This window comes from Maniola hyperantus, chromosome 7, assembly GCF_902806685.2.
Source record: "Maniola hyperantus chromosome 7, iAphHyp1.2, whole genome shotgun sequence".
Taxonomy (NCBI): Eukaryota; Metazoa; Arthropoda; class Insecta; order Lepidoptera; family Nymphalidae; genus Maniola; species Maniola hyperantus.
Genome location: NC_048542.1, coordinates 2,552,041 through 2,576,722, shown reverse-complemented (window position 1 = coordinate 2,576,722; position 24,682 = coordinate 2,552,041). Strand labels below are relative to the sequence as shown.

At 38.6% G+C, this 24,682-nt stretch overlaps 1 protein-coding gene and 1 long non-coding RNA gene across 6 annotated transcripts in view; both read right to left on the bottom strand.

The window, feature by feature from the left end:
• The window catches only part of LOC138402599 (uncharacterized), a 55,397-nt gene that overhangs the window by 10,477 nt on the left and 20,238 nt on the right, over positions 1 to 24,682 (bottom strand). The window lies entirely within an intron of this gene.
• The window catches only part of LOC117983939 (uncharacterized), a 36,895-nt gene that overhangs the window by 10,477 nt on the left and 1,736 nt on the right, over positions 1 to 24,682 (bottom strand). The window contains exons 2-14 of one of the 5 annotated variants that reach the window (XR_011236943.1): positions 23,267 to 23,773; positions 22,323 to 22,439; positions 11,475 to 11,690; positions 10,810 to 10,871; positions 9,873 to 10,070; positions 9,319 to 9,416; positions 8,787 to 8,934; positions 8,239 to 8,372; positions 5,364 to 5,493; positions 4,385 to 4,528; positions 3,834 to 4,076; positions 2,887 to 3,155; positions 2,420 to 2,458 (exon numbers count right to left, since the gene is read on the bottom strand). Coding sequence is in view for 4 of the 5 variants with exons in the window: in XM_069499734.1 (XP_069355835.1) it covers positions 2,455 to 2,458; positions 2,887 to 3,155; positions 3,834 to 4,076; positions 4,385 to 4,528; positions 5,364 to 5,493; positions 8,239 to 8,372; positions 8,787 to 8,934; positions 9,319 to 9,416; positions 9,873 to 10,070; positions 10,810 to 10,871; positions 11,475 to 11,690; positions 22,323 to 22,439; positions 23,267 to 23,773 (2,270 nt within the window). In the remaining variant the exon portion in view is untranslated. Of the gene's footprint in view, positions 1 to 1,025; positions 2,459 to 2,886; positions 3,156 to 3,833; positions 4,077 to 4,384; positions 4,529 to 5,363; positions 5,494 to 8,238; positions 8,373 to 8,786; positions 8,935 to 9,318; positions 9,417 to 9,872; positions 10,071 to 10,809; positions 10,872 to 11,474; positions 11,691 to 22,322; positions 22,440 to 23,266; positions 23,774 to 24,682 lie in introns of those variants that run through there. The other 4 variants (XM_069499734.1, XM_069499735.1, XM_069499732.1 and 1 more) reach the window with 4 other exon arrangements.

Sequence of the window (24,682 nt, the reverse complement as noted above, 5' to 3'; positions counted from 1 at the left end):
ACGAGCCACCCGCCAGCCATCGCCGGCGACTACGAACTTTTCATAGCATACTACTGTTGTAAGGAGTCTTAACGCACGTACGTTAACCAGTAAATGTGACATAGAGCACTACCCCTAGTGGCATGGCTCTAGATAACTACGCTTAAGGAACCTCGCGCACTACCGTTGGCCGCAACGTCCAGGCATTTACGTACTGCGCATACCCATTACGCATCGCACACTTGGCTTCAACGACTGGCCAGCTTTACCTGGCCGCTGCGACTACTGGCCGTGGCCGTGGCCGCGTAGTGCGAGAGGTCCATAAGTGTTCAGCCCTGTTATCTACATATATCCATCCAAGTTATTAACTTATTGAAACTATCACATGCATAAGTAATGTTGCATAATAATGTGTCCCGGTCACATTTCAACATAATCGTTATACCTGTAAGTTTTACTCACGTAAGTAGCTTACATGATTAACTTACGATAAATTTACTAATGTAAACACTCTTATAAGTACATTTACATAAGTGTCAATTAATTACGAAAGCTAATTTCAATATAACCGCTCTATGGCCACGGATATATTTGTAAGTTTTACTTACGTAATTAGCTTACGACAATTTTACTAATGTAAACACTCTTATAAGTACATTTACATTAGTGTTAATTTTTTTTTTTTGTGTTAATTAATTACAAACGCTACTTACGCGAGTAAAACTTACAGGTGTAATCGCGGCCTATAGTTTAGGCGTCCATAACACGACAGGTTTTGTAGTCAGTGGATTTGTTAAAACCTGCATCAATCATTATTACAATTTCAATTGTTGTGATTGGCTGAAATTGTGCTATTCTTGTTGCAACACTGCATTGTAGTCAATAGTGAGCGAACGTCGACCAATCAGAAGTGATTGCGATCGTGACATTGTAGCTGTCATTCTACCACAATCGCGCAGCTATTTTGCTTACAGTCTTTGTGATTGACAATTAATAACCTACGTCCTACCGTTTATTGCTGACATTTGCATCACAAATACCTCCATCATTCATTCATCACTCATGATTGACGGAATTGACTGATACAGAATCTATTGTCCGATGGACGCCTAAAACTGGGTATTAACTAAAGCTGAACTTTCGAGTCCAGCGTCTGTGACGTCAGTACGCTGCAAGTCGCGCCAGAACGGCAGATTAATGCACTATGCAAATGTAGGGAACGTCGAAGCAAAATCAAATGTTTTATACAAAATAGATAAAATAAATTACAGTTTTTGATGGTCAGTTGTTACATTTGTAAGATGATGATATAGTGGGGATCATTTTTACGCGAACTTAAAAATAAAGCTACGAGGGTTCCAAACGCGCCCAGGTCTGAGAAGAGCCCACAGCAAACTTAGAATGAGACGGGTTTGGTCAAAGTCTCCCGCTGGCCACTATAGTTGGCCAAGTGCGAATTAACTTCACACAAACATTATGTAAATAGGCCACTCGGTGTCAATGCCGCGTCGTAGGCGGGGCATTGACCCAAGTTTTGCACGCTATACACTACGCTATTCGAGTGACACTGACTGACGCCCAGCATCTTGTGGCGCAGCGCTCGATTAGCTGGGTCTTCATTAGACGATCAGCAGGCAGCGCGTTCAGTGTGCACTTGCCACGCGCGAACTAAACGCACGTGTTGAAGCACGCGCTTCTTGCCGCAACGGATCTGCGGCTGACTTGATCCGGCTGGAGCTATGTTGAGCGGCGCGGCAAGATCGCAAGTTTAAAGCTGGATCGGAGGAGTGCGATCCACGTCGATCCTGGATCGCGATCCAAAATGGATCTTACGAGACCGGCCTAGTGACGTTCCTTACATCTGCATAGTACATTTATCTGTGGCGTCATCGACGCGGCGTCACTGACGCTCGATTTAAAAGTACATCTTTAAGCAGAGCGGAGATACGTTTAGCAGGCCAATCAAATTATTGATAGTGTTAATTACATTACCTATCAATAATATGATTGGTCTGCTTAACAATTAAACACATCTTCACTTTAGTGTATACCAGGCCTAAAGTAGCAACTCAAAATAACAAAACAGAGATTAACGACTAATTCACACCAACTACCCAACTAACACCTAAGAAGTCTTTGTAGGACTTTTGCTTACAATGGAATATGTAGGAAAAATATTGTGGAATTAAACTATCGGTTAAATACCTTGGAATAACTTATAACGAAGATAATAATAGTGCTCTTATTTACATAAAATAATTAAAAAACTGTGTCCACACCAATGAGTGTAAACGCTGCATGCGGCGTAAATTCGGCACAAATTCAAATATTAATCTACGTAAAGAAGCTCACACGGGCCAAAAAATAATTTTGAAATTTTAATCAGAAAAACTAAAAGAAACTATAAATAATTGTGATAATATAGTTATTTGTTTCTTACGATGCTGCGCTCGTATCACCACGGAAATTCTGCTGTCATCTGTGAAACGAAAAACGCTTTTGAGGCGAAGCTTCTTAATAAGAGTGCTCTGCGTGGTCGCTCAAAGTTGAATTTTTATGGTAGTCATTTTGAAATTTTTATTATTTGTTGTTATAGCGGCAACAGAAATACACATTCTGTGAAAATTTCAACTATACACATATATAATTGCACATCTGGGACGAAACTGACCCCCATGACACGGATCAACCTAGTTTAGGGGTCGAGGGTAATCTTAAGCAAAATTGTAATTGGAACAAATAAACATTTATTATTATTATTACAGTTCACGAGATTCAGCCCGCCGATAGACAGACAAACGGACGATAGGGTCCTGTTGGTACCCTTCGGGAACCGAACCCGGATAAACTACATTTTGCAAGTTAATCGCCTTCGAGATATAGGACGGTAGGATGGCAATACGTTACCGGTGCAAAGCTCTCGACACCACGATGAACCGCCTCCCATTCAGTATGGCCAGCGACTGCGGGAGCGACGGCCTGCACACCGGCAGGGGCGCCGGCGCGGGCGGGGGCGCCGCCGGCAACGCGGGCACTAGCATCGGGACCGGAGGGGTCGGGGCGACGGGGGGAGGGGGCGCCGGGGCGGGGGCAGGGGCAACGGGGGTAGATGTCGTGGGAGTCGATGGTTTGGCGACTGCCCATACTCTTTCGCCGTCTGGTCCGCCACCCGCCACCTGATGACATAAAATTGAAAATACATAGTATTATCACACGAGTAGATATTATAGACCAGAGGGGAAACTTCACACTAGCTCACGCATACCACGACGTGTCACGGACGCTCCTTTTGCGCCCAGTTCGATGGCAAGCGGAGCGTCCGTGACACGTTGTGGTGTGCGTGAGCTGCGCTATGAGTGAGTGAACCTACAGCCAGCCGCTAGTATGAAGTTTCCCCTCTGGTCTATATATCTACTCGTGTGGTATTATAGTCAATAATACAGTCGGGATCGTACTTAATTTTATGAAGCAAAAACCCTGAAAAAAAACAAAAAGCTAGTCCTGTTTAGTTAGTGCCGAAAAAACTTCGGCGTTTTAAAAATGTGCACTATATATATTTTTAATTAATTCAAATCGATGTCTCAAAATCATCGTATGAATCGTGGTACGTACCCGTTTTTTAAATATATAAAAGGAAAAGGTGACTGACTGATCTATCAATGCACAGCTCAAACTACTGGACGGATCGGGCTGAAATTTGGCATGCAGATAGCTATTATGACGTAGGCATCCGCTAAGAAAGGATTTTTGAAAATTCAACCCCTAAGGGGGTGAAATAGGGGTTTGAAATTTGTGTAGTCCACGCGGACAAAGTCGCGAGCATAAGCTAGTTTACATTATAATGCAACGTGTACCTTCATTCTCAAAAGCACACGCTTGTCACTTTTCGGCACTTTAGCGGGCACTGGTACGGGTACGGGTACGGGCACGGGCAGTCGCCGTGGAGTGGACGTGTTTGCGGATATGTTGGCAGACATGTTGGCCGATGTGTTGGCGGGCATGTTCGGCACTTGCGGATGGTGTACGCTCGGTGTTACTCCAGATTTGTGTACGAGAGGAGGCGGTTCGAGAGGCGGTGATGATGATTTACGACAATTCTGCAAAAATAAAAGGAAAAATTGCTTGACATCTCGTAGAGCATCCTTATTTAATGAGAACAAATAAATAGGAGACGAAACGACGATGAGGCCCAGAGTTAGCGACCAAGTCTCGAAAAGTCAAAGTACGCTTTATCAATAGGGATCCACACTGCTAATTTATCCCGACAACAAGCAAACAAACAAAACCAACAATGTTGATTTTAATTTGACATTGGTCGGACCTCTTGTGGCGCCCTCTGAGATCAGTTTTGCCTGTGGATCCCATTTCATGCTTAGAGTAAAAGAGCTGTCAGGTAGAAAGTTACCTTGCACATGAATCTGTCCGGCGGCGGGATGCACACGAAGCCAACGCACGGCGGATGGTAGAGGCACAGGCACGCGGCGCACGCCAGCGTGGGCACGCCGCGCCCGCACGTCAGCGAGCACGGCTGCTGCACCTGACGACCTAGCTGTAGGCGATACACATTACCAACGAATAGTTTCATCATCATCATCAACCCAATGCCAGCTCATTACTAACCACAGGTCTCCTCAAATCAAATCAAATAATTTATTCAATGTAGGTACTGTTGCACACTTTTTAACCGACTTCCAAGAAGAAGGTGGTTCTCAATTCGGCCCGGTTTTTTTTTTCGACTTTTTTTGATTGCCAGTTGTTGGATTTGCAAGATGATATAGTGGTGATAATTATTACGTAAACTTAAAACTAAAGCTACGAGGGTTCGAAACGCGCCTAGTTCTGAGAAGAGCCCACAGCAAACTTAGAATGAGACTTGACTAGGTTTGGTCAAAGTCCCCCGCTGGCCACTATAGTTGGCCAAGTGCGAATTAACTTCACACAAACATTATGTAAATAGGCCACTCGGTGTCAATGCCACGTCGTAGGCGGGGCATTGACTCAAGTTTTGCACGCTATACATTGCGGGTTTAAAAAATACTAAATTACTAAAATTACAAGATAAGGCAAATGGTTATTGGCATTTTGTGTTTAGATAGTATAACTCCCTAAGTTTTTGCTAGCGTTCTGGTTACACCTTGTATATCGCGATGTAAGTACATTAATCTAAAATTATTAGTATTTCATGGATTTGGATTTCAAAAGTAGCTCTGTATAATTATTGTCTTTTTGTAATTTTTTCACGGCTCAGTCGCTGAACCTATCTTGACAGGCACAGAGATAGCTTTCATCCTGGGGACATAGGAATCTTTCCATGAGAACTTTTTGATTTTCAAACAGTTCCCACGGGATTTTCAAAATGTTACCAGCATAGGAGTGGTAGTCACCTGGAGGGCGTCCCGTGCGGCTGCAGCTTGCGGCGCGGGCGGCGGCGCGGGGCGCGGCTGCAGCGGCGGCGGGCCCCTGCCGGACCACAGTGTTACCTGCGCCGCGGCGCTCAGTACCCGCACCGGAGGGCTAATTGCCGTCCGGACAATTACCCCTCCATTACGACACCACGAATACCACACTTCGCTTTTAGGACGTGAAATAACATCTGGTCTGGCGACCTACATAGATGCGTCATGAATATTTATTACTAGCTTATTCCCGCGACTTTGTCCGCATGGACTACACAAATTTCAAACATCTATTTTACCCCCTTGGAGGTAGAATTTTCAAAAATCCTGTCTTAGCGGACGTCTACGTCATAATACGAGTAGCTATCTGCATGCCAAATTTTAGCCCAACCCATCCAGTAGTTTGAGCTGTGCGTTGATAGATCAGTCAGTCAGTCAGCTTTTCATTATATATATATAGATAAGACACTGCCGCGCGTCTGTTATGAACACTTTAGCTCTGATTTGAACATAACAAGCCTAAAACATTCAACAGATTAACACATGTCTTTATCAGGCACTTAAGGCATTCCTCGTTTCACTACCGTGTGCAAAGTTATTTTAGTACACAGATACCCTTAGGTCAAGTCCCAGGAGGACATGGAGACATTAATCTAGGTTCCGAAATGTCAAAAAAGATGAAGGACACCAATGCTCGCTAAAATCATTTTTTTCCCACAGAACCCCATTGAACATTACTTATTTTATAAGTATTACAAAGTAATATAATTAATTATAAATAAAACGCATTTTTTAAAGTTATTTCACATCCTAAAATATACGTATTTAATTTTTCACTTACGTACTCAAATAATTAACATGTATTATCAAAATACACAATCGTAAAAAACTATGTTATGTAAAAAATAGAAAAATCGCATAGCTTACGAAATACGCATAAAAATTTACTTCTTCCGCGATATGATTATAAATTATAGCAATAATATGCCATGTACCACTCAATAAATGTAATATAGAAGCCAATGAAAAACTTTAAATTAGGGTAGTCAAGAATAAAAAAGGTGTTTCTAGAATTTATTAGTAATTTTTTGAAGTGTTTTTTAAATTCTGTTGTATAAAAATGATGTCATTAAATAGATGCATATTTTATTCTCAACTAAAACACCAAAAAAGCTATCCAATCAAATTGACGGAACTAAAGATATCGCTGCCGTTTTCTTCAGGAATATTGTGAGAACGATGGCGCTATTATTAGACTGCAAATCTTGCAGAATATTTTATAAAATTTCTCCGCAATTTAAATTATAAATAAGAACAATATGCCGTGTACCACTCAGTAATAAATGTTAAATATAAAAGTCCTTTAAATTACGATATTGTTGAGAATGTAAAATAATTTTGGAATTTTTTGATGTATTTCGTCAACTCTGTTGTATCAAAATGTATTGAATTGTTCCATATTTTATCTCAACAACATCGTAACAAAAAATATATCAACTAAACTAACAGGGGTAATAAAGTGTCCCCATCCTTTTCCACAGGTGATTATGTGACAAGGATGACACTAATTTTAGTCCTGTTAATTCAGTTTAGGTAAATAATTTTAAATACATATCAAAACTCACGGAAACGGCAGAATTGGATATTTTCCTACTTTTGAATTTGATAAATATTATTACTTTATTATAAACTAGGATAAGAATAATGACGTACGCTGAAAAAAATATTAAAATCCAACAAAGATTTACAACGTTTCAGGCATTTTAATTTTGGAGTGGGAGGGTCTTCTATCCCTTTCTCGCAAAACGAAAATTTGTATGAAACCGCACGAAGCTACTATGGCATTAGTACGGTGTGACGTCAAAATTTTATATCGCTATCTCTGTCTAATCAGAAATATTTAAATGCTTATAACTTTTTTGTTATTTGATCGATTCAATTAGTTTTTAACCGACTTCAAAAAAAGGAGGAGGTTCTCAATGCGTCGGAATCTTTTTTTTTTTTTTTTTTTTTTTTTATGTATGTTCCCCGATTACTCAAAAACGCCTGGACCGATTTTGAAAATTCTATTTTTGTTTGAAAGGGTATACTTCAAAGTTGGTCCCATTTCAATTTGGTGAAGATCTGATGAACATCTTCGAAGATAGATACTGGAACTCCTCAACGGATAAGAGTAAATTGCTCGCGATCAGTGTAATAGCTTAGTAAACAGTAGATTTTTAACCAGTCATAGCATAATTTCATGGGGCCACTAAAAATTGTGAAATAAAATTTTTTTACAAAAAAAATAAAAACCGACTTCGTTACATAAACACTAAAAATTGAAAAATAATTTAATATATTATGTATGCAAGAGTTAATATAGTTCCATAATAATATTTTTTGGGGTCGGTGCCAATGAGGTGCCATTGTGGAGTCCCATAAAAATATGAAGTCTAGACGATTCGCGCAGCTAAAGCTAATTGGCACCGGCACCAAAAAGTATTATTAGGGAACTATATTAACTCTTGTATACATAATATATTCGGTAATAAATTAAATTATTTTTCAATTTTTAGTGTTTATGTAACGAAGTCGGTTTTTATTTTTTTTGTAAAATTTTTTTTTAGTTTACGTCATTATTTCTATCCTAGTTTATAATAATATAATAAAATTGGAGTCAAATACCCAATTCGAGCTAGCGTCTCCCCTGGGTATTGCGCCCAGAGCGCCTTCGACCACAGACGCAGGTTACAATCCTGCCAGTTCTGCAATTTTTGATATGTATTTAAAAAGCACTATCATAAACATAAAAAATGTTGAGGTAAGTTTAGGGAATAACTATAATTATACTATAATGAATCAGCACTAGTATAGTAGTCACCTGGGTTTCTTCCACGCGGCTGTGTTATTGTTATCCGCAGGCGTGGCGGGTTGCGTCTGCGGTTGCGGCTGCGGCTTTTTTGTAGTCTTTGGCGTTGTCCCGTTGGAGCTTAGCCGGGAACCCATAGATTTTACCTTCAATAAAATGATTCTTTGTTAATATGTATGAGTTCATAGTTTGATCGTAACTATGTTAACATTAACTGTAACATAAGATGCAACTCCTCAATAAATCGATGTAGGTTGCATACACATCGAATTTGAAGGAAGGATACAAAATCATGTAACACTCTATATATAAAATGAATCGCTAAATGTGTTGCTGATCGCAAATCTCGAGAACAGCTGAACCGATTTCGCTAATTCTTTTTTTTATAATATTCCTTGAAGTATGGGGATGGTTCTTATGGAGAGATTTTTTTTTAAGAAATATCCTGAAAAAGAATCGACTGTTAGGCGGTACGAAATTCGCCGGGGCAGCTAGCTAGACTAATAAATATTAAAACAGCATGTGAGATTCAATATGTCTCGTGTTTCTTGTAGGCTTACTTTAATCTTAGCAGGCGGAGACTTAGGAGTGGCGGGTTCAGGGCTGGCCCCCTTGGGCGGTTTGGGCTTCGGCGTCCTCTTGCCTTCCACTGCGGGCGGCGCCGCGGCCGGCACCGGGGACTCCACGCGCCGGTTCACTTTCGCATCCCTGGGACAAAAGTTTTCATTGCAATGGGACACATTTCCATACAACACTTTCATGCCTTATTTTTTATTTTAGCGTTTAAATCGTTAATCGGAAGCGTTGCTGATGAAGATCAGCAAGAACTGTTGGGAGACAATCTGCAGCTGTCTCCCCTCCCCACCTCAGCCACCCTCACAACGGGCTCTGCGGGCAGCGGCACGCAGTCTCAAACACGACGCGTGCGCGAACTGACTCCCTCGAAAAAGGACCCCGGATGGTTTTGAAACTAGTCGGGCTAACGTCGACTTATTTTTTATATATAAAAATCCGAAAATCATTCATTTATAGATCAAGCATTTATTTTATTTAGGTACTTATTTGAACATTTCTTAACAATTTTTCACTTACCGTATAATTTCCTTGTCGGGATCATCTAGTCCTAGTGGCTCTTTGAAGAATGAGAAGTTCTCTATCGTTAAGCCAGTGCCAGATAAGTGTTCAGAGACCTAAAACAAATAATACATACTATAAACGAATGTAGTCTCTTTTGGTTTATATACATTCATTTTGGTGTTCACCAACTAGTGTCATAGAACACTTGTTTTTGAATTTTACCATATACAAAGACAATGTGTGTCAAATTATTTATAGTTATTGTTTTACTAGGTTTTACTCATTATTTTGCATGCCTATATGTAAGGCGAAACAATTCTACTGGACAATATTATGTAATAACATCTCATTGTAAAATGTTTCCGCAAATAAAGAATCTTTGAATCTTTGAACATATTCGATAAATAAAGCGGCCCATGGCCTATAAGAACCTGTGAGACCACATAACCTGAATTGATCTATCTTTGGCCGTGGTCCTACGCATCGCGTCTACCCTGGTAGCACGAATCACTTCCAGGTCCGCCGGCAACACCCCGGCTAAGATGGCAGTTTGCACCTGAACAACATACCTCTCTGGTGGAGCGCAGCTTCTTGCCCTGCGGCGTGTAGTAGTAGATGTCGGCGTTGCGGCGGGGCGGGTCGGCCGTGGACTGCGCGGCGCGGTACACCAGCTCGCGCTTCCAGCCGCGCTCCAGCGGCACACGCAACAGCGGCGACGACATCTCGGCGGTCGGGCGCCGCGCCGCGCGGGCCGCGGATGACGACCCCTGACATACGCAATGGACAACACTGCTGGTTAATATGATACATTCAATCTGGCTTTATTAAAATTTATACTTTTGAAAAGTTGATTGATATTAGACAACGAAAAGCACGTGCTTTTACGCGCCTCGACGTTGACAGAAATACCTTGAATGTCATATAATACAAGCATAAAGGTTCAAACTACTTCAAAGGAGTGACCAAACTCGCAAAAACCTGACGATAACCTGATGACGACTTAACCTGACTGATAGTACGGTATAATAACATTGTAAATTTAAAATTTAAAAAAAAAAACCGCCGAGTTTCTTGCTGGTTCTTCTCGGTGGGAACGGCGTTCCGAACCAGTGGTAAATTAAAACTACCTGACTATTCATAAGCACTTGTAAAAAGTTTACATGAATAAATAAACATTCTATTCTATTCTATTCCTGCACAGCCTCGGAAGACCGGCGGGGTGATTACGTATCTTGCGACAGGCGTAACTCTCGCGATCATTGCTGTCAAACGTCCGGCTAGAGAGAGACAGCAATAGCCACATTACAAAATAAGAAGAGGAAGAGGGACAGGAAATGAACTAGAGTATTGCTACTGCTGTAGCGTTGCTGTCGCTATTGCAATATTTTACGTAATCACCCCCCGGATTGGCCACAAGTAAGGCTTAAGACAGACTGTTTAAGGCTATGGACCCTCTATGGGTTTGGTGAGCTAGCACAAGAGATTTTAAAAATAAAGATTTCTTACATCAGGGGTCGTCGCCGCTTCGTCCGATCTCGATGACAGAGCTGACGATGGTCTCGAGCTATCTATAATAATTAAAAAACCTATTAATTAAAAATTACGATGAACCATGTTACTTATTTTAATTTCTCATGTGAACATATTAGAAATGAGGATATTTGTAGGAGAACTAGAGGAACCAACATAATATCTCAACTTGTTGTGACAATGAGCAGGGCACATATAGTTCAAATAACCGATAGATGTTGGGGTCCAAGGTACTAAAATGGCTACCTCACACCCATTGAGCTTGCCATGAGTCTCGCACAGTTCCATAACCAAGTTATCATACTTGGTTATCTTTTTGAGATGCTGAAAAATTGACACTTTCAAACGGACTAAAACCGAGCCGAAAGTATCAATTTTTTGTTGAAAGTAATTTAATTTTGTCTGGTCTAGTTTAGACCAGCAGTCCATTGCAATCCAATGCGATCCAGCCTCTGTTCTATTCCAGTTCAGTCAGTCTGTCAGCTTATCTTATCAACGGAAAAGCTTTAGTTCAATTCAATTCAAATTAAGGTAAAATTACAAAAGTACTATTGTAGGTACTCTTTTTGATGTTCGGGATTACAAATGATAGTGGTGATAATTTTAGTTACGTTAACTTAGAACTAAACTGCGAAACTCACCAGTGCCCTGACGTTGCCTCTTGCCCGCTTTAACGACGCCCTCGTCGAAGAAGCTCTTCACGAAGGCAGAGACCTCTTCCTCCAGAGGACCTGACCATTTGGCTCGCCCCATGTCTTGGCGCGCGCGTTTGCTGGCGCGAGGCGTAGGCGCGGCCATTACCGTCTTCAACGGTTTGTACGTCTTCACAGCTGCAGACACCTCCGCTTCTAGACGTTCTGTGAATAATCCCTTTATTAACTAACTGACATAGTATTTAACTAACTGACATTTATTGTAGTTTTCTACAAGGCAACCTTTATATCACAAAAGTGGAAGGACTGAGGATGGATAGCCACAGATGTGATAGTGGAATCTACAGGATTCCACAGGACTGGGTAAGCAATTACTGGCATAACGCATAACTAGTAGGATCCTGCGGTAGTGGAACGGTGCAGGAGGGGTGTGATAACGTGACACGACAGCTCAGTGATTCGCCAAATTGTGACAACTGTCACACTCCCGCACCGCTCCACTACCACAGGAGGATATCTATAGATACCATACTTATTCACAGATAGGTCATAATAAAAAATTTGCAATAATTTATTACATCTAGGGCAGGTTAGCTTGCTTTTATGCCTCAATGACCTGCACACCACTGCTACAGATATGTGTGAGATGTAAAACCCACCAAGAAGATCGTTTCATCTTTGCCTAATCCATCTTTAATAGAAATAGAAAGATTGTTTATTTAAACAATCTTTTACAAGTCGTCAAGTGAATCTACCACGGAAAATGCTAGGTGGTGCTGAAATGCTATGATGAAGCTATAACAATAATTATAACATCAAAATCTCTTCGACTACCTACATGCACTGTGACGTTGTAAATTTTGAACTACTAATTAGCGTTTCGCTTTTAATTAAAATCTATTTTGTTCAAAGTATGTTGGTGCCACCTAGCATCAAGGTGCAGAACTACGCGTGGGTCGATGTTCAGAGTTCATTCGAGCCACAATAGATGGCGTTTGCTTCGTTGTCAATTGTCGTAAAAATAAAACAAAATAATTAAATAAAACCATAATATCATTTGTTTATTGTTAAGTCATTAACAAAACGGTTCTTATAATATATCCTTAGGTTCCGCAAATATTCAAAAATGAATTGGCTTCATGATCAAACTAAATGAGAGCGGCCACACTCGGTTTGCGTCTGGCAACACCGATAGGTGAGATTTAGAATTTTCCTGGAGTCAACATGTGAAGACGAATTTTTTTCGTTCCAGGAAAATCTCACTCTTTTCGCCCATGGCTTCGCCTGGGAAAATACAATAGTGATAAATTTAGTCATCCTAACGTATTTTCAATGTTTCATCAATTATGGTGAGTGAAAAATCAAGTAATGTGGATTCGACAAAATGGCGGTTTGGTTAGAGAAAATCCTAATTTTATGATTTCATTCCAGTTCCAGTTATTTTATCTTCCCAAATAAATGAGGAAAATGGGTTGTGGGTGGACTTCTGAAAACCATTGGTGGCCAGGAGTTCAATAGGTGAGTTGTGTTTGATCGGGAAAATTCCACGTGTCGAAATTTTCACACAGCACAAATTATAATCTTGTTTTTCTTTGTTACAGGGTTTACGTTTACGATTTACGTTTACGTTTTACGTTTAGCTTCAGTTTTACGTTTTAGTTTTACGTTTACGTTTTCGGTTTTCGTATTTATTTCTTTTGCACATTCACGTTGACAACTTAATTTCTATGGATAAGACTTGGTGAAAATCTTTGTAATGAAACATTTCGGTTGTGAAGAATCAAATAAATTGAGTTTTGGATCTTGGCCGATGCCGTCCAGCTACCTTGCAGTCTTCGCACCTACAAGTAAGCAAATGTTTGTATCCTGGAACCGTTTAGTGAACCTTCTTAGTGTATGTGTACAGTAAGAACCCTGTCTTTACTACTGAGCTTTTATTTTGAAACAATTTTATGAATTTTACTGTGTCATTGTCTATTCCATGCCAATGGCATCTTAAATTTAAAACATAGATTTTATGTACTATCTACCTAAGGCATTCTAATGTATCTAAATTAAGTCTTGGCATTAAGCTAGAATAACTAAGCATTATTAGCCATCACTATGTATTAAGCGACCCCGGTAAAAGTTACATTAAAAACAATTTTGCCTAACATCTAGCAAATTTCATTTATAACACCTCATATACATTACAAGGGAGTCGACGGCTAGCTTCTATTCTTTACTAGGTAGATAGATCAAGTAAATTATTTTTTTTTCCTCTAATCTTTGTAAGGTGGTAGATTATTCCGTATCCGGGTATATTTCTATTCCGACCAATTTACCACCCTTACAAATGGCGCCCGAACGTTTTTTTATATAGTTATTTCAGTATATTTTGAGAAATTTTGTGAATTTTATGAAATGTACTCCGCTGATTGTACAATTTTCTAAGTAGTGACACATTGCAAAGAGCACTAAGCTGTTTTTTATGGTTAACTAACTAAATAATAACTAATAGTTAGAAATTTTGTTTGATAGTTTAAGTAATTTTCTGAGTATAGTCCAACAGTGGTTGTTTCTTATTTAAATAACACATTATAAATGGTGTTTATGCCGTTCAATTATGTTATTTGACTTACCTTGGAGGTGTATAAGTGAATGTTTGCCTTCAGTTTAGTAATAAACATTGCTTAACTGAGTTGTTGTTGGGTATTGCTTTCAATAGTAAGTACATCTTATGTTTGAAAATTCCGGTAACTTAGTATAATTAAAGTTTTGAAACGCTATGTCCTGTTAACTAGTTACACACATACATTTATAAATACTAAGAGTTACAACTTGTGAAACTAAATATATAAACTATATTCAGAGATTACATTAAGTTCAAGTATGAAGTTATGAACAATTTTTTTTCACTGACTTGATACTTCATTATTTTGTTGAAATTTTGTTTAGAGCTGTGTTAAGGTTATGATAAAAGCTACTTCACACACAAAACATGTTAAGTTTAAGTGAATGCTGGTAGTTTAAAGTGACATTTAGAAACAGATTTTGTTGTATTTTAGGTTATGTGTTAAAAGTGTAAAGTAACAGCCATCAAACCATTGCACAATCTCTTTGTTTTTTTTGAAAGATAATATGCTAGTCAGAGTTCATTGCAACTTTGTTGCCTGTTTACTTTTGTAATTGTAAAGGTTGTAACACACTGTGTACTCATAAAGGTGATACTGCACCTTACAATCATTTATTCAATTTTGGGAAGTTTTATTTTGTTATATTTTGTTTACTATAGTAATAATATGTGCTTGTATTATTAACAATATTTTGGAATAGGAACATAATTGATAAAATAGGTTAGGATAGACTTAAGAATATTGTTTTTGTTGTGTATTTTGCTTGTGTATATTTAATAGTTTAAATAACTTCTTTTGTGTTTGTGTTTAACCAATTGGTATAAGGCTAAACATAGACAGTTACACAAGCTCGATATTTTGTTAAATGTGTTTTGACTTAACACAATGGAACAGACTTTTGCCCAGTTTCATTCACTTTTGAAGGACGAATTGTGTTATGAGGTATCCATTCGTTCCGAAACTCCAGCACCTACAGTGCTAGGTTTAAAGAAACAGTTAAAACAATTAATTCAGGAAATTCCTTCTGAATCAATTTTAGAGACAGATTTCTCTTCTGAAAGTGAGTTAGGGGTTATTACTAAAAACTTCAAGACTTAGAAGATTTATTAAAAAAGTGTTCTGACACTAAAGATAGACATGCCCTCTGTAGGTCTAAAGCTTTAGCTTCACATTTGTACTTTAGAATTTTGAGAATACAGTGTTCCGAACTCAGCTTAATAAGTAGGAAGAGTGAATTACATACAAAGTTGCAGAGTTTGATTTCCAGATTAGATGCTGACAATGAGTCGTCTCACGACGAATCACTGGATTCCGAGAGTACCGCCGTTGACTGCACTGGTGATAAAAATGTTGCCAAGTGGAAGTTAAATTTCAACGGACAGGGTGATCCTCGCAGTTTCATCGAACGCGTTGAGGAATATAAAAGATCTTATGGCGTTTCAGATGGAAAATTATTTGTTTCTGCATTTCATCTTTTTACAGGCCGAGCATTGTTATGGTACAGAGGCAACAAATGTCAAGTTTCGTCTTGGTCAGAATTGAAAACCTTATTTTTAGAGGAATTTGATGCAGTAGATTATGACTACAGGTTGCTAGGTGAAATTCGAGCAAGAACACAAGGCTCTGAAGAACCTGTGTCTATCTATTTCGCTGTAATGTTTTGCATGTTTTCAAGGTTGTCAACACCACTTTCCGAAGAACAAAAGTTACAAATTTTATTACATAATATTCGCCCTTTTTACTCAGAACAATTAGCTCTTGTTGACATTAAGTCTGTCGCAATGTTGAAGGAAAAGTGTCGCAAACTAGAGGCTGCGAGGCAGCGTTCCGCCTTATTTTCTGAGCCTACTAACAGTAAGGCAACTTTAAGTTCAGAGTTTGCTTACAAACAAGTGACAAAACAGATAAACACACTTTCAGTCACACCTGCACCTAAGGTTGATACAAGTAAAGGCACTAATTTTACGAAAACAAATAAACAACTATGTTACAAGTGCGGCAAGGGTAACCATTCCTTTAAATTTTGCAGGACAGTTCCGAAATTTATTAGATGTTTTTCGTGTGGACGTCAGAACTTTACAGTAAAGACATGTCCAAGTTGTAGTAAAAAGGCGATTAGTAAACCCGCTCCGGACAAAAATTCAAAAAACTAATTAGTAAGAACTGTGCAGAGACACAAGTAAATAACTTGGTCATTAACAACAAAACATCCCTTTTACCTGACACAGTTCTGTATTCAGTGGATAAACGAGACTTTAGGCCACATTTAAAGGTTTTTGTTGACGGTTTTGAGATTACAGGTTTACTAGATTCCGGTGCTTGCGCGTCAATTTTGGGTAACCAGGCGCACAAGGTTTTTTTGAGATTCGGTTATAAATTGCATAGCAGTATTGATACCACATTTTCAGTGGCAAATGGAGACAAACTTGATTGCATGGGTTATATGTGTATTCCGATTACTTATAATTCCGTAACTCACATAATAAAATTTTTTGTAGTACCCTCTATAATAGCGGATGTTATTTTTGGCTGTGACTTTTGGAAAACATTTCAGTTAGCCCCTGGCATTTTTGATAATTTAGAATTAATTAAGGCACCTTCTCAATTTTACAATATTTGTGCGATTGACAATGAACAAATTCATACCATCACTTCTTTTGAAAACTTATCATCTCAACAGAAAGAATTAGCCCAATCTGTAGTAAATAAATTTTTAGATATTTCTTCAGAGAAAATTGGATTGGGTAGAACAAAATTAATTGAACATGTTATTGACACCGGTGATGCCTTGCCAATAAAAATAAAACAATATCCACTTTCTCCCGAAAAGAAGGAAGCTTTAAGTAAAGAGTTAGATAGGATGCTGGAAATGGACGTAGTTACTCCGAGTGAAAGCCCTTGGAATAACCCAGCAATTTTAGTGAAAAAGGCAAATGGAGACTGGAGATTTTGCCTAGATTGCAGGAAATTAAATTCAGTGACAAAGGGGGATTCATACTCAATACCGTACATTCCACAAATTCTAGATAGCTTGAAAGAGGCAAGGTTTTTATCATCGATTGATTTAAGTTCAAGTTTCTGGCAAATTCCGTTAGCTAACGACTCTCAGGAAAAAACCAGTTTTACAGTTCCTGGTAGAGGGTTATTCAAATTTAAAGTCATGCCGTTTGGCCTATGCGGTGCACCAGCACGACAGCAGAGGTTAATGGACCAGTTATTTAATCAAAATTTTTGTAGTGATATTGAAAATGGAATAGTATTTTGTTATATAGATGATATTGTTATTTGTTCTGCTGATTTTGAAACCCATTTAATTTTATTAAACAGAGTTCTGGATAAACTAAAAATGGCTCAACTATCCATAAATTTTGAAAAATGTAATTTTTTTAGAAACTCTTTGAAATATTTAGGGTATATAGTGGATGAATTTGGTTTACGCACAGATCCTGGAAAAGTTGCCGCAGTTTTGAACTTTCCGACCCCAAAAACTGCACAGGAGGTAAAGATTTTCCTAGGCACTTGTTCTTGGTACAGGCGCTTTATTAGAAATTTTTCAACCATCGCTGCACCACTCAATAGACTAACGAGTAAAGGAAAGAACGCACCTAAATTTGAGTGGAGCGAACAGGCAGAGGTAGCATTTAATACATTGAAGAATGCGTTGGTAACCGCACCTGTTCTTGCGGTACCGAATTTTGAAAAACCATTCAAAATACATTGTGATGCTTCTGCATATGGTGTTGGCGGTATGCTAACGCAAGAAACCGATGGTTGCGATCATCCCATTGCGTATGTCAGTAGGAGCCTAAATAAAAACGAAAGGAATTACAGCGCGACGGAACGCGAGGCTCTAGCTGTGATTTTTGCAGTGGAGAAATTTCAGGCTTATTTTGGTTCCAAGCCAGTCACAATTATCACAGACCATGCATCCCTAAAGTGGTTCTTAAATTTAGAAAATCCCTCAGGACGACTCGCCAGATGGGGTTGTAGATTATCACAGTATAATTTTGTTATCGAACATAGGAAGGGTTGTGATAATGTAGTTCCGGATACCTTGTCGAGACTCATACACGTAGATGTAGTTGGTGATCGTAATGATAACTCTAGTCAACAAGTTTTGGTAGATGACTGGTATGACAAAACATTTAATGGCTGTAAAATCAATCCAGCAAATTTTCCGAATTTTTGTATTTTGAACGATAAACTATATCGTTACAGTAAATGTAAATACCAGCTTCTCAGTGAGTTCGACTGGAAAGAGGTAGTCCACAAGAACGACATCCTTAGAATTATGCAACAAAACCATGCAGATGCAACTGCAGGTCATTTTGGTGTGTTCAAAACTCATCGCAGATTATCCCTCAGATATTTTTGGCGTGGTATGTATAAGGACGTGGTTGAGTACGTTAAGAATTGTGATACTTGCTCTGCGTATAAACACACGACATCAGCCACTCCAGGTCTGCTTGGGAAGCCTAAAGTCTGCGAGAGACCTTTTCAGGTCATTTCGGCTGATTTAGTCGGACCTTTGCCTAGGTCTAAATCAGGATTTACATTTCTTTTTGTGGTGACGTGTTGTTTTTCGAAATATACAATGTTGTTTCCGTTACGGCGTGCCACAGGTGCCGCTGTTGTTAAAGCGCTAGAGAATTTTGTATTTTTGAACCATAGTGTTCCAGAGACTGTGATTGTGGACAATGGGTCCCAATTTACAGGATCTGAATTCCGTAATCTCATTAAGCGTTATAATATTCCGAAATTACACTACACACCACTGTACACTCCGCAAGTTAACCTTGTTGAGAGGTACAATAAGGTTGTTATGACTGCTGTAGCCGCTTTTGTGAAAGATAACCACAGGTCCTGGGACGAAAACCTGTACAAGGTCCAGTTCGCCATAAACAGTGCGGTTAATGAATCCACTGGATTCTCCCCGTTCTTCCTTGTCCACGCTAGAGAACCGGTTTTAAATGGTTCCTTCTATAAGGACACGGATAAGGAGTACGAGGCCGGAATTCCAAGGGAGGAATACGCAGGAAAGTTTGGAACTTTGGAGGACATATTTGGTCAGGTTAGGAGAAATTTGTTTCAGGCTCATGCAGAGTATGCAACGCATTACAACTTAAGGCGTAGGTCTGCAAGCTATTCTGTTGGGGATATAGTGTGGAAAAAGACCTATCCACAAAGCGACGCTACAAATTTTTTCGCAGCTAAGCTGGCACCTAAGTATGAAAAGTGCAGGGTTGTCAAGGTTTTGTCACCTTTGGTTTACGAACTAGTTAGAGTAGCTGACAACCACCCAATAGGCACTTGGCATATTAAGGATATTAAGAAGTAGATATTTGCCATTACTTAGTTTGGTCTAAACTGTTTGAATATTTAAGTTATCAATATTCAATTAGGAATTTGTATGAGTGTAGTGATGTTCTGAATTAACAGTAACATTACCATGGTTCAGTTGAGGATGAATGTAGTGGATGTATGTAGGGATGAATATGTGATGATTGGAATGCTTGTGGTAGACCAACCGGTTGAGAAAGTAAAAATGCAAATATCGTACTTTGGGGATAACGAAAAGGGGGGGTTTTGTGTTTTGTTTTCGTTTTCCTTCTAGATAATGGATCATTTCTGTTATTTTTCCGATTCTGTTCCGAGATCTATTTTCTAGGAGAGTTATTTCGTTTTTTTTTTCTCATATTCCGATTTTGATTCGGTTTTATTTTTCCGAATGGGATAGAGAACGGTTGCCATATCAGATGGACCCGTTCACAACCAGTTTTTCCGTATTTGTTGAGTAACAAATATTAAGATGGTAGTTTAAAAGAGTGAACCACCGTAGGCCTAGACGCATTCTATCAGTCAGCTGAAGAATGATGCCAAGATGTTTCCACTCAAGTGTCTTAGACACCATGAAGTTTTGTATATATTCTTTTTAGAAGTTAGGGTTGTGTAGTTAAGTATAATGTATAAAACCTTACACTGTTTTCAGTATATTTATTTTGTTAGACAATTTTCCTTGTTAGTAGTAGATGTGCGTTCACGCGTAACTTCTGTGTTTTTTTTGTTTGTTTGTTTCAGGCAAATTGTTAGTAGTTGTTGGATGACGCTGAGGGCAGCGTGGTTCAACCTGTTGAACCTTTTCGTAGGAGGGGAAGTATTGTGACGTTGTAAATTTTGAACTACTAATTAGCGTTTCGCTTTTAATTAAAATCTATTTTGTTCAAAGTATGTTGGTGCCACCTAGCATCAAGGTGCAGAACTACGCGTGGGTCGATGTTCAGAGTTCATTCGAGCCACAATAGATGGCGTTTGCTTCGTTGTCAATTGTCGTAAAAATAAAACAAAATAATTAAATAAAACCATAATATCATTTGTTTATTGTTAAGTCATTAACAAAACGGTTCTTATAATATATCCTTAGGTTCCGCAAATATTCAAAAATGAATTGGCTTCATGATCAAACTAAATGAGAGCGGCCACACTCGGTTTGCGTCTGGCAACACCGATAGGTGAGATTTAGAATTTTCCTGGAGTCAACATGTGAAGACGAATTTTTTTCGTTCCAGGAAAATCTCACTCTTTTCGCCCATGGCTTCGCCTGGGAAAATACAATAGTGATAAATTTAGTCATCCTAACGTATTTTCAATGTTTCATCAATTATGGTGAGTGAAAAATCAAGTAATGTGGATTCGACAAAATGGCGGTTTGGTTAGAGAAAATCCTAATTTTATGATTTCATTCCAGTTCCAGTTATTTTATCTTCCCAAATAAATGAGGAAAATGGGTTGTGGGTGGACTTCTGAAAACCATTGGTGGCCAGGAGTTCAATAGGTGAGTTGTGTTTGATCGGGAAAATTCCACGTGTCGAAATTTTCACACAGCACAAATTATAATCTTGTTTTTCTTTGTTACAGGGTTTACGTTTACGATTTACGTTTACGTTTTACGTTTAGCTTCAGTTTTACGTTTTAGTTTTACGTTTACGTTTTCGGTTTTCGTATTTATTTCTTTTGCACATTCACGTTGACAACTTAATTTCTATGGATAAGACTTGGTGAAAATCTTTGTAATGAAACATTTCGGTTGTGAAGAATCAAATAAATTGAGTTTTGGATCTTGGCCGATGCCGTCCAGCTACCTTGCAGTCTTCGCACCTACAAGTAAGCAAATGTTTGTATCCTGGAACCGTTTAGTGAACCTTCTTAGTGTATGTGTACAGTAAGAACCCTGTCTTTACTACTGAGCTTTTATTTTGAAACAATTTTATGAATTTTACTGTGTCATTGTCTATTCCATGCCAATGGCATCTTAAATTTAAAACATAGATTTTATGTACTATCTACCTAAGGCATTCTAATGTATCTAAATTAAGTCTTGGCATTAAGCTAGAATAACTAAGCATTATTAGCCATCACTATGTATTAAGCGACCCCGGTAAAAGTTACATTAAAAACAATTTTGCCTAACATCTAGCAAATTTCATTTATAACACCTCATATACATTACAAGGGAGTCGACGGCTAGCTTCTATTCTTTACTAGGTAGATAGATCAAGTAAATTATTTTTTTTTCCTCTAATCTTTGTAAGGTGGTAGATTATTCCGTATCCGGGTATATTTCTATTCCGACCAATTTACCACCCTTACAGCACGTCTCATATTAGTTAAATAATGTACAAATAAACTTTAAATCAATATACAATGTTAGACAAGTGTTATTTTATTAGTAGAGGTGCAGTTTACAGAATAATTCCTGGTGTAAAGATGAGATGAGACATTTGTTAGATTGATAATGAATAGTGTGCACAAAACAAGTATTCCAATCTGAACACGAGGCTTATGACTGTGAAGTGTACAAAAACAGATATCAGTTTGGCTTGTCTATTTATTATTTAATCCTTATTCTATGACCTTTGTAATCTGCTATGTTGCAACTTCAGATTGGACTACTTGTTTTGCGCGCGCAACAGAGCAACGGATTGACTTGCATGTGTATAGTCAAAGACCTGGAGAGTGACATAGGCTACTTTTTATTCCGGAAAACCAAAGGGTTCCCACGGGATTGTTAAGAACCTAAATCCACACGGAAGTCGCGGGCGTCAGCTAGAAGCTTTGGCCGATTTTTTAAGTCTGATAGATTCAGTCCTCTAAAACCTCTACAAAACACACCCCACAGAACCTCAAAAACAAGCATGGTGCCCACTTAACTGTTAAGTCTTACCTAAGACTTGACAGTAACCAGTCAAGTTGCTGTGTTGGATCAGGTCGAAACCTTTGAACCCGTCCTCGCCAGACTCACTGGACACAGAGGGCCTGCGCTTTACCCTTCTCTCCTCTTCTGATATGCATGAAATTTACATTTTACACTATAACTTCTGTTTACATATGAGTAAGATTTTTCAGTGTAATATAGTAGTCTGTGCAGGATGTTATACATGAAATGAACATTTGACACTAAACTTTTGTTTACATAAATATGAGTTTAAGATTTTCTCTGTGCAGTAGGTATAAAAATGTAAACTAAAGTCATAACGCATAATTGAGTAGATTCCTGCGGCAGTTGAGCGGTGCGGGAGGGGTGTGATGACGTGACGCGAGAGCTCACTACCTCAGAAGCCTCCTCTATTTTGCGCTATACCTAGTCTTATTTTGTTTATAAGAAAGTCAGACCAAATTATTGTGAGTTTTGTGTGTCATAGATGGGATAATTTTATCAAAAATTTGTTTATTACTAAAAGCAGAAAAACATTTATATGTCACATGTTACATTTATATGTCACATTTATATGTCACATTTATATGTTTACATTCTTATGTCAGCTCTTCATTCGCGAGCGAATGGCAGCGCGAAAGGCCGTGCACGGCGTGAACAAGTGTGGATGAGCGTTTCCTGCCTTTCACGAATGGTTAATGTGCTTTTGTGCTCCGATTTGCGCGCAAGTGAAGAGCGGGCATTACAGATTGTGTAAGATATTTATAGCTAAAAATTTTACTGGAGAAATAAAGTAACTTTACTTGTTTTATTTACTTTTACTGTAACTGTAACTTTCATTTCACCTATTCGTTTTTAGTACAGCCCAAGCATTAATTTGTGTTTTTTTTCTTAGTTACTTAACACTAAATTGGTGGAATAATGCTAAGATTAAATAAAGATTATACACTTACCAACAATGCGACTATAGTCGGCCAGGCTGCTTGGCTCACAGTTATCAAAGCCCTTAAACTCTTCCATGCCATCATCACTGAATGCAGCAGAAGCTCTACGCTTCATGCCTCTAGAAGCTTCTATGGGAGGGATATTGTCATCTTGTACCTCTTTTTCTACCTGATCATCTACCTTACTTGTAACTTCTTCCTCATCAGCTGTCTTGGCCTCAACTTCAGTGTTTTCCACGTGGACTATACTCTTTCCCTCATCCTCAAGTATAGCTTGGACGTCATTGTCTTGTTTAAACACATCATCTGTGTATATGTCGTTGTCTTGTACTTCTTCGTCACTTTTATGTTCCACTGTGATTTCATGTACCAGTTCAATCTTATGTTTTGTGTCAGTGTCATTTTTTACTACAATTTTGTCGCTTTGGGGTACACTGTCATCTTTGATTCCCAGTTCTTCTCTGATAGCCGCAATGGTTTCTGGAGGATCATCCTCTGCATCGGGAGACAGTGGCTCTATAAAGAATTGAGAGGTTAGTTTCTGTTTATTTTGTTTTGCATAGCATAATTAGAAGAGCTGAAAGTTCATAGTTTGTACGTAGTACGCTTTGCAAAAATTATACTCATGCCTTTAGATGGATTGCCAATAGTGAACTTTCCAGGGTGTGTTCCTTAGAAGCATCATACATGGCGCTGTCCATGCCCTTCCAAGGAAAGTTGTAGATTTAGATACTAGATTTATTTACCCATGACCATTTGTTTAAATTTAAGCTTTTAAAAATCTCTGGGAACAATTTTTTGGGATTAATATATTCTTTTCCTGCCTCTTTGGAAGGGCACGAACCCAACTATGAAGCTTTTAAGGACCACACCCTGAAAAGTTGTTCATTTCTAGAAAATTTTGTGAAGTGAAGTCTTCCTACTTAATTTCAACAGCTCGCCATCTTGTTGCATACTAACTACTAAAATAAGAGCTACTACTGCTCTACTAATAACACTGTTATATTTGATCTTATTTTCTTAACCACAATTAATATAAGGCGCAGGCTACATGTTCAATATTTAGTACAATCCATGGAATAACAATATGGAATTTGGAAATCTAGAAATCCTGTGATCTATATTGCGATCCGTCAATACTTAGGTTTTCACGCTCATTTTTTTTAATAGCGAGCAAACGAGCTAGCAGGTCTGTTAATTGCTTACCGCCACCCATGAACATTTGCAGCGCCAGAGGAACCGCTGATGCGTTGCCGGCCTTAAATATCAGGATATGGAATAAATAGACGTGCTAACGTCGACTAAACACGTGAGTACAGCCGGGACAGATATTATTTAGAATGGAAATCACTTACGGTAGTTTAAACGCTAAAAAGACGTGAATTACAATATTTATTGAACATTAAGCCTTCGCCTAAATGATTT